The sequence below is a fragment of the Lutra lutra genome, chromosome 7 (genome assembly GCF_902655055.1).
Source record: "Lutra lutra chromosome 7, mLutLut1.2, whole genome shotgun sequence".
Classification (NCBI taxonomy): domain Eukaryota; kingdom Metazoa; phylum Chordata; class Mammalia; order Carnivora; family Mustelidae; genus Lutra; species Lutra lutra.
The window spans coordinates 145,475,389-145,485,988 of record NC_062284.1 but is presented as its reverse complement, the minus strand read 5'-3'; the positions used below and the strand labels follow the sequence as shown (position 1 = coordinate 145,485,988).

Here is a 10,600-nt window from a genome sequence, read left to right as displayed (position 1 = left end):
TTTATAAAAGAGCCTTTGTACAAGTGCAGGAACTTCGCAGCAGGAAATAAACCATTTTATTTTTGTAATTAAATATAAACAATCCCAAATTATTTTCTAAGCAAATCACACGAACAGTGAGAAAACTACGATCGCAGACTGTAGGTACACGTGCCAGACAGGCCTCCCCCTGGGGGGCGCACACCACACTCTTGTCAGTACTGGGCCCCCTGCCCACCCATCCCAGAGGGACGCCCCTGCAGTAGCGCGTCTCTCCGCGACACAGACGGCCCAGACCCCCAAAGAGTTCTGTGGCCGGGGCCCTGCACCGTCCCCTCCATCCCATGCTCTCCTCAAGGCTCATCGCACAGGCCTCGCAGACCTGGGGTCCCTCCCGGGGGTTCTCCCCCAGGACGATGGGGACAAATGTGGAATGGTGCACGTCTTTCTGCCTGCCCCAGGCACGCGCAGGATGCCGGTACGCCCTGACGAGACTCCCTCGGCTGACGGGAAGCTCCCCCTTGGTCGCTGCTTCACCGCACTCGAGTTCTCGGGAGTTTGAGGACTACACGGTGCGGTGGTCAGCAGGAAGGGCAGATAGAAACATCTCAGAAATCAGCCTCATCTATGCAACGTGCCTCCAGAAACATCCTATGAGGTTACAGTGATGGACGATACGTTCTGGGAGCCGTAAAGGATGTTTTGGAGCAATATTAGTATGTCACCATAAACGCTGAATTTCTCTTACATGATATTTCTAGCAGCTTTCTGAACAAACAAATGACGGGAATTTTTCAATTCCAGGAAGTAACAGACTCCCTACGATACTGTAAACACAAGACGAGCGCCACAGGCTGCCGTGGGGAAGTCGGGAGGGTCAGGAGACCCAGGCCTCCCACTGCCTCCCCCGCTCTGACAGGCCGTGGAGGGGGCTCTGCAGACGGTGGCCAGCTCCTGTCTGTCCTCCGGCCAGGGGCTCGAACTGGACAGGAAGCACGTACAGTGGGTGCTGGCTGCCACTCTAAGGGTCCCCTCACTGGGAAAAGAAAACATTGTGGAGGAGGGACAGCCACCCCCACTGCTGCCCTCTTCGAGAATGTTCGAATCCACGAAGTAGGGATACCCGGGCTCATTCTGTTTTGATACAAGTTCAGAAATCAGACATCACAGATTTCCAGGCAGCAACCCCAGAGACATGGAAGTTTCGATGACCTGGGTTTCGGGAGGCCGTCTGGCTTCTCTCACCCAGCTGCGTTTCCTCACAGCCCCACAAGGCAATGCTGGCCCTCAGAGAACCAAGCGCCGAGGGCTCCCAGGCGGGGAGGGTTCAACAAAGGCCCCCCTGCTGCCAGCGGGACGTTAAATCCTGTTCTCCGCCCCATGTTCTCCAGACACAAGTGTTGCTAAGGAAAACAGGTTAGGCTTCCAAGGCACCAGATCAGCTTCGTGGCCTGAGAAGAGCCCTTCGGACAGAGGGGACAGGGCAGCTCCCAGGGCCCTCCCCACTGGTCACATCACGCCCCGGCAGCCCCTGCGCCTCAAAGGGAAGCGAGGACACGGCTCTGCTGTTCTCTTGGCTTGAGCATCTCACAACCCATCCCACGTGCAAACCAACCCTGGAGAGCACTCCCGGACCACCAGAACCTGCAGCAACTGGACAGTCGGGTGCTGCGCAAAGGGGGGGCGGCCATGGAAGCCCCCCAGCCAGACCCACGGGCACCTGCAGGCAGAACACAGAGCACCGATCTCTGGGCAGGAACAGGCACACAGCCACGTGCTCCTGTGGTCTTAAATGATGGGACGCTCCGCAAATTCCCAGCCCGCAGCCCCCAAAGGACACGTATAGTACCGGGGGACCCCCAGGAAGACCCCCTCACACGTACCCAGGCAAAGTGCAGTTCAGGAGGAAGAGGTGGCTGGGAACAGGTAAAAGCACGTGTCCTGGCGGTGACACCACATAACATTAAAGTCACAACCTGCAGCATGTCACCGGGAAGCACCACGTCTCCCAGATCCCCTCCCCTACAGGTTGCATCTCCCCGTTCCCGCCTGCTGGCCTGGACGTCCCCCTTCTCACCACCACTGCCATCTGCAGTCACAAACCCCGTCATCTGCTCAGAATGTTCTGAACCTAAGAGGGAGCCTCACGCAGCCCCTCCCGGGGAGGGCTGCAGGGTGGACCGGGACACATTCCCGTCAAAACCTACCCCATGCTACTTAACTCTACAAAGAAAACCTTTTGAAAAATAAACCCACATCCCTGTGTGCTTGGCGCTCAGAGCGGCCTCACTGAAGGAGCGGGGCTCAGCCGAGACCCAAACCCACCAGTGCGTCACCCATCTCTCCTGCTCCCAAACACCCATCTGAATCCCGGGGGCGCTGCCAGAGGCCATCAGATGCATAGTGTAGAAGGGTGCAGTGCGAGGTTCCAAAGCCTGAATTTACAGCCTTAACACAGTGTGAACATTTACAACCGATCCTGGTGTAGTGGCAGAGCGTACAAGTGTCCCGGGAGCAGCGGCTGGTTCCCAACGAGCTGCAGCCACCTGCCGGGGCCTCCGCGGGCCTCCGCGCCCGGCCGGTCTCACGCTCACACTTCGGCCCCTCTTGGTCGCTAGTAGCGCCGACAGCTTAACAGAATTCGGGGCAAACCTCCAAGAGGCGGCGGACAGCACTAGCTAGAAAAGGAAGCAACCCCGGAGTGGGGGGCCCCTGCTGAGTGGGTAGGGGCATGGCAAAGCCCGCGGGCCTCAGTGCTTCGTTAGTCTCGGGGGTTCTAGCTAGCTCTGCCTCGGCCCTCAGTGGGCCAGGTCAGTGTGGCTGGCACTCAGAGCTCGCGAGTCTGCCAGACAAGTATTTCGTTCCTGCGTGAAAAAACAAATGAAAAAATTACACTTCACCCGTACTCCAGAGGGCAAGGAAGCCGGCGAAAGGGATCTGAGCACTAACCATCACAGCAGGACACCTCCTAAGTCAGCACTCGGGCACCGTGACGCTCCCAGGCACAGGCCAGCACTGAGACATGAGCACGGGACCGCTGGGACAACCACAACTTCCGCTCTCAGGAGCAGGCGTGCTCCGGGCGCACGGCCCAGCGCTGCCAGCACCTCACGTCTGCCCGGGGGCCTGGCAGAAAGCACCCTGGGAACAGCCAGCTCCTAAGGTGCTGGGGGCTGAGGAGGGAGGCCTGCGACCGCCAGCGAGTGTCCAAGAGGTGAGCAGCCGGACCGGGGCTGCTAAGAGGTGCAACGCCAGGAATTGTGGTCACCGGCTCCGTCAGGCTCTCCCTGCCGGAAGTACGGCTGCCGGTTCAACCGCCTGGTCCGCTCGGCACCCTTGGCCACACCCGGACAGTCACACCAGATGTTGAAAGAAATGGAACATCAGAATAGAAGAAGGGACCAACAGTTTCAAATGGGAAGGGGACGGTTCATGCAAGCCTTGGGACACCAAAGAAAGTGCTCAAGACTGGGTGTGAAAGTGACAATATGTCAGTTACAACATTAGTAAAGGTCTAATGGTTTTAAAACACTGAACAACAGCTTAAATGGACAATGAATTAGTTACAAACTTACCAGAGGCTAAAAATCATACAAATTAATAATACACATTAAGTGGCCAAGTTCTGATACTACTTTATCAGAATATTTAAATTTTAATTGGCTTAATCCAACCATTTAAAGATCGTGAATATGTGGAGAACGCTCATGACACGCACATTCCCACAATTCACGCAATCAAATTAACGCAGAATCCGGAAATATCACTATGCCACCTCTCTAAGACCCAGAGACACTTAAGTGTCCCCAAGGCCGTCGGAGGTGGCAGTGGTGCCGGGAAGGGCCTGCGGCTGCCCAGCGAGCCTCAGCCAGGTAGTCAAGGGCACTGAGTGGGGCAGGGCTCCTTACTTGGAAATGGTCTTCAGCGGCCTTGCCACCCACGTTAAGGACATTCAGGGAACTGGCCCGCTTCATGCTGTGAACAGGGCAGTGGACATGCAAAAGGACAAACCAGCGTGTCAGTCAACTGAGAGCAGCAAACACAGCAAAGACACCCCTCCAAGGCCTCTGTCACCGTGCGGAGTCCCTGGAGCCATCCCTCATGGAGCGTGGGCCTTTATCTCACTGGGACTGGGGGGTCTGCCCAGTTCTTAACAGGGACGCCCCAGGGGTATCCGTATGTAAACTCCAGTAGAGAAAAAGCAGTTTCCCTGTGTCTGTCTCAGCGACGTACTGTCTGAAACACTGTGTGGAAACCCCACACGTGGTTACACGTCCCCCATGTGACACCTGGCTCGCGGAGGAGCCGAGCAGCTCTGCCCATCCAGCCCTCTGGCTAGGCCTGAGTCTGCAGGGCACGTCAGGTCAGTTTTAAGGAGGGAGCCTGGCGCTTCCCCCAAACTCACTGCTCGCCCTGTGACCATGTAAAAGACCTCTTGAAGCTCAGTGTTAAGATCTGATACATATCTATGTGCTCATGCACTATGTTTTTATCTTAAAAGGAAACATTTTTTATTAGCCAAATAAACTCAGAAGCTAGGATTTCTCTGCTTTCAAACCAAAATTTGAAACAAATTTCATGGCTTTACCTTCAAGGAAATCTAGTCATTTAAATGTGTATTTACTTTTTCTCCCACTTGACACCCTTAGAATACCTGATGGACCATCCTGCAAATCACCTACACCCTGAACGTGACGGGGGCCGGCCACGTTACCATCCTCGCCCACCGCCAGCAGGCACGCCCTCCAACAGAAAACCACCTTGGCTTTGAAAGATAAAAGAACGGATATCCAGGGTTCTTTCTAAACGTCCGCAACAGGAATACAACGGTGAAGCGACTTCGACACAAGCAGTGTGAGCATTTGCTCTGGGAGCTGACGCGCGGCGGTGAGGCTCGAGCGCGCGTGAAGGGTCAGCACGACCAGACGCGTCTGAGCGCCGGGAATGGGCACGCGGGCCCAGGTCCCCACCCGAGTGGCCGCCAGCACCATGGGCACCGCACCCGGCGAAAGGCGGGTACTTACCACGTTCTCACTGAATGAGCTCCACCAAAAGCAAAGACCTTAATTCACTTAACCTCAAGTAAAATTCACTCCCAAAATCCCCGAGCCAGGACAAACACAAACACGACAACCCCATGAATTCTACGTCAGTGCAGCTAGATTCTGCACAAGCTTCCTCTACACAGCGCTACTCAAGAACAAAGCAAAATTCAAACCAAATCACACTGGTGCACTTGCACACTTAATTCTTATTATTTAAGTGGCCAATGGACTTTTTCTAAGAGAGTTACTCCTCCTCACACTCTTTTCCTTACAAGACGCAAGTAAAGACAATTTGACCTTGCCGGCAAGGCTCCCCCTGGCGCAGCGAGCTACATCCACACCCCTCCCTTCCACCATGGTGGACAGAACAGGAAGAACACCGACTTGCGGGTTCTCAAAATGTGGTCTTGGACCAGCAGTGCTGGCATGAGCTGGGAACTTGCTAGAAAGGTCAGTGGTGTGAGGGGTGGGGGGGTGCAGGCCCACTGCACCATAAACTGAAGGCTGGGGCCCCAGCGGTTTGTTCAGACCCCGCCGGAGACGCTGATGCTCAGGTCTGAGAGCCACTGGTCCAGTGAATACACAGTTACTCTTACCTGGACAGAGGACTCAGTTTTATGCATTTTATGGGACAAAATTCCTAGAGCCGTTGACGTTTTCATCAAGTTCAGTGAGGGCCCACCTCCAATACTACACGTGACGACGTGCGTGCACGCGCGTGGCCAGCCCCATGCCGGGGAGCACTTGCACGGCCACGTCACAGCCGAGACGGAAGGCGGCACAGGAGGGAGAGACAGAACTGAGCTCTGTCACGTGGGAAGGAAGGTCCATGTCACGGACTTAGTGCCAGAACTGGACGCTGCATTTAAAAAGCTCCAGAACATCCAGATCCGCCAAGGGCCACAGCGTGTCTGCCCTGGAGGAGCCAATCAATGGCGCACAGAGAGCACCGCGGGGACAGGTCACTTCCGCACATCAGATCCAGTCCAGGAACATACGCTACGCAACTGTTCAACGGTTTGTTCGGATCCTCGTAACGTGGCCAGAAAACAAAAACAAAACAAAACAAAAATGGGGCAGAGAGTGACCTTTCGTTTAGTTCTATAAGTTTTTAAAACACGCACTTTATCCCAAAGGCAATTTCCTTTCCCGGACGCACATTCATCCATCGGGCGGCAGGCTCTGGTGCCGAGAGCAGGACAGAACAACAAAAAAAAGGACAGGACAGCAGTCTGCTGCTCAGCCCCACATCCTTCCAGAAGCCCCGGCTGGCTTTCAACACTGCATCTCCCAGGTAGTTTCACAACAAACATGTGGCGCTCACAGACTCCCTCTTCAGAAACAGGCTTGGAAACGTCCTTGAGAAGCAGGGTGACAGCCACCTAGTCAAATCAAATTCCTTGTCCTGCCACACACGCCATCAAAAAAATGTGTGTGTCCAGCAGCAGAGACACCTGGGGGCACAGGGCGGACAGCAGACCTGGGCCTCTGCTCCCCAGCTGGGGGGCTGAGCCTGCACAGCAGCACTGGGGGGCCCAGGGGTGCAGGAGGTAGGCCCTCACTGACGGAGACCAGAACGAGACGGGACGCCCCTCAAAATGACACAGCAGGCAGCTGGAAGAGCCTGTCACCTCCGGTCTCTGACACGCTGTGCAAAGGGGCCCCGCTTCCCAGTCCAGCAGCGGGAGACTCCTTGCCCACGGACGGGGAAGTGGAGTCACTTGGACAACAGAGTTTTACTCGACTCCATCTTTAAAAAGGAGGCACCACTGAGGAATTCAGAGTTTCACAAAACAGCGGACAAAAGAGTGCCTCTGTGAGAAACGCGTCCCAAACAAGACGCTATTCACGCCAGAAATAACCCAGAAACCGGGGCAGACCGCTAACACTCCGCTGCGTCTTGCAAAGAACAGAGTGCCTCCGAACCAAAGTCCTTTGACAACTTCAATGCTATTGTTCAAAAGACTCCAAGACTCACGAGTCTACGTCCTTTAAACACATGGAAAATCTGGGCTGTGGTTCTCAATTCCTAAAGGAACTCCTTCCACTCCAGTCCTCCAACTGCGCTCCTACCTAAAACCATTACTCTCCCTGCATTAATGCCTGTGAGTCTCCTATAGCCACAGCTACTGGTACGATTTTAAAAAGATTTTAAAAGCTAATTTTAAAGGATTTACACTAACAGTAATTTAAAAAGAGAAGGAACAGCTACCGAGAGTAAACAAGTGAACGTGCTCAGTGTTTTCATACAAAGCTCCCACTGGTCGGTGCTACAGCTCTTCTGGACCAGCAGCAACAAAACCGCAGAACCGCACGGGCCGGGAAGCCCCGCCCTCCCAGCCTCTGCGGAAGCTTCACGGCGCTTCTCTGCCAGCCCCAGAGGACGCGGGAGCCGCTCCAGCCCCAGGGCGGGGACGCGAGGAGCAGCGGGGACACCGCCGCGGCGGGGCGGTCAGCAGGGGCTGCAGGGAGATAATTACCCGGGGTTCTTTGGGTCACTCTCTCGAGAGCTTCCTCCCTTCAGCTTCCTAACCAGCTTCTCACTGCTGCGTCTAATTGAAGCCCGGAGTTTGCTAAAGGAGCCACTGCGCTTTAAAGATCCCGAGCCGTCCTGAAAGAGACGTGAACACATGTGAGACTGCAGACGGCCCGTCCTGGCCTCCTGAGAGGCAAAGCTGAATGCAAACAAGAACTCACACCACGGCTGGCCTACTTGTCTGTGACCTGCTGGCAATACGGTTGCTATAGAAATTACGTTTGCCATGTCTGTAAATACACTTTAATAGAAATCTACCCACTTTAAATTTCAGTCAAGACAATCCGATGATCACGAAAACCTCTGACCATGAAGAAGTTCAAACAAAAAGTAATATCCCCAAAAATCATATCGCTGTTTTGGTGAAACAAAAGGTCACACATGGAAAAAGTCTCAAGAAAATTAAGGCTGCTTCTTGGAAGATCACCCGAATCAAATTCCACATTTAGTAAAAACAGAAGCATCTGGTCCCCGTTTAACAGGACTGGACCCACACCAGTGAGGGCTGACAGAGACAGCTTTTTTTAACACTTTCGTGTACAGGCATGTACAGGCAGCACACTTAGGTGTACTGCTTCTTCCGTAAATTTCATCAGGTTTACTGAGGCGTGTACGCGTGCATGATCTACACCCGATGTGGGGCTTGCACTCACAGCCCCACAGATCAAAAGCCACACGCTCTTCCAACTGAGCCCGCCAGGTGCCCCTTTGGTACATTTCTGAAAAAGTTTTATTAAATGTTGACTGTAAGTGTGGTTGGAAATTAAATAAAACAGTCATTCCATACAGTAACTGAACCCCCCTGACACCTTGTAGGAGGTGACCAGCTGGCATCATAAGTGGCCCAGGTACTCAGTGAAACATTTGGCGGTATCTGGGTATGAAAATCAAGAACCAGAGTTTGAAAAACTGTGTGTATGAGCAACTTTTATTCTCAGAATGAATCACTCAGTGAGATTAAGAGCAGCCCCGTTCCTTCAAGAAGCTACGCAGTGCCGCATTCCACGGAGAGAGTGAGACGTTCTACCGGGCAGACAGACACCAAGACACGGGTCAGTTGGAGTGAGTTTATTAGAAGTTAGAAAGACACAAATACACAAATCACTGAACACTTAAAGATTAGTGGAGAAAAGCAAAATTGCCAAAATGTCACAGAGACTACACAGCAAATGCTACTTGAGCGAGATCCTAAGGGGAGAGCCCGGGGCACGGGCAGCCCCGCCGGGTCTCAGAGGGCAACGGGAGCAGTACATGCCCTATTCCTACGGCCTAGCTAGTTCCACAGTCACTGTCATGCCACGGCATTAACACCTGCAGGAGACTTCTAACTACCTTTGATCAAAGTGAACGACTAATCGCTCTTAATTCTTAAACTCATGTATCACACAGTAAATGGTTTTTATTAACACAGTTGATATTACTAAGTACATATCTGGCAAAGCTACATGTATACAGAGATAAGGAACCCCCCAAAAAGGACAGCAGCACCGAAAGGAATGGCCAGTCACAGAGAGGTGGCGCTCTGACAAGAATCCTAGGGGATTGCTAAACACAGCAGTCAGCACTGGAGAGAGAAGGAAAGCTGGAGGAGGAGCCGCCCGTCATGCAGGAGACAGTGTGAGCGTCACATGAGGCAGCTAGGCCTGTCAGACAGAAACGGAGAGAGAGCCCAGTGAGCCCGCTGTGAGAACAGAGCCAGCCCCCACGGAACGCAGCGTGGCTTACAGTATTTCTAGGTCACAGATCTCGGCAGTGCTTCTCATCCCTCTAGTATCCGGGATCACCTTCCGCCTGCTTCTACCAGCCCAGTACCAAGAGGTACCAGGGCCGTCTGCTGCCTTTTACGACTAGTCACTCTTGTCATCAAAGTAACACTCCGCGCCCAGAGCGTGGATTAGCACTGTGCTAGAAATCTCCAGGATACTTACTATCACGAGGTCCAGGAACTGTACAGAAAGGAGATTCCATATTGAGAAACATCGACAGTGACCAAAAGATTAAGGCTGCACGTAAGAGGCCGTTCATCAAACCTTTAACTTCATGAGGAATCCTTTCACACCCCTGAACTCCTGTGGACTTCTGCCATCAGAGGGGACTTTCTCTTAAGAGCTCTAACCGGTTAGACAGTTCAAAAACTTGAAAAAACCAGTCACTTTAGTCTTTAGCACATTTTAAACATGCAGTTGATAATCCAAAATAAGATTAATTCTAGGAAATGGATTTCCACAGGCAGCAGTGCACCATCTAGCAGACCGGAACCCCAGTGGTCCCGGATGGAAGCCCCGGACAGCAGGGACCGAGCCCCCGCCCGCTCTGACTCACCATGGGACGCTCAGCAAATCATTTAACCAGCCCGAGCTTCATTTTTCTCATCTTTAAAATGGAAAAATAAGATTTGTTACCAACTCCCCGCAAATGCTGGGAGGACAAGAAAACATAAGTTCTTGTTGCTCTTTCGGAGAAAGAACATTCAACTGTTATTCCACAAACAGTACAATTCTGCAGTTCGTTTCAGAATCCATCGCTACACTACAGCAGTGCTCCTTATCCCTCTCCGGCCACTCTGCAGACTACAGGGGAGTGACCCGATTCCGGAAACACTTCATGTGGGACACACACAGACTTCCCCGGCCCCATCCCTCGCCCTGCAGCAGGTGCACGGGAGCTGGGCTCCGGAGGCAGCACCTGGCTGGGGAAGGTGGGGGGGAGCAGGCTGCCCACCCCCCTCCTCACACTCACCCTCCAGAACCAGTGGGAGCAACAGCAGAACCCACCCCAAACCCCACCCCAAACCCGGGTGGATTTCTATTCAGTAAAAGCTGGAGAGTTGGGAGGTCTCCCGCATTCTAACTCTTTCAAAAAGAGTCTACTTCTCTGTATTGCCAAGAAAGAATACTTAACATTAAAGAAGTGGGTTTCTGAACAGAAATGAACACTGTAGCGTATAAGCTAAGAAACGAAGGGCAGGGGCGCCTGGGTGGCTCAGTGGGTTAAGCCTCTGCCTTCGGCTCAGGTCATGATCCCAGGGTCCTGGGATCGA

At 53.3% G+C, this 10,600-nt stretch overlaps 1 protein-coding gene across 24 annotated transcripts in view; it reads right to left on the bottom strand.

The window, feature by feature from the left end:
• KLC1 (kinesin light chain 1) overlaps positions 1-10,600 on the bottom strand; it is a 58,433-nt gene that overhangs the window by 2,688 nt on the left and 45,145 nt on the right. For 5 of the 24 annotated variants that reach the window (XM_047737185.1, XM_047737184.1, XM_047737188.1 and 2 more), the window contains 3 exons: positions 7,505-7,635; positions 3,888-3,954; positions 25-2,843 (listed from right to left, as the gene is read on the bottom strand). The exons of 3 other annotated variants lie outside the window; for them this stretch is intronic. In XM_047737185.1, the coding sequence (XP_047593141.1) occupies positions 2,778-2,843; positions 3,888-3,954; positions 7,505-7,635 (264 nt within the window). In that variant the 3' untranslated portion in view covers positions 25-2,777. Of the gene's footprint in view, positions 1-24; positions 2,844-3,887; positions 3,955-7,503; positions 7,636-8,169; positions 9,204-9,882; positions 9,934-10,600 lie in introns of those variants that run through there. 16 more of the 24 variants (XM_047737199.1, XM_047737202.1, XM_047737205.1 and 13 more) reach the window with 7 other exon arrangements.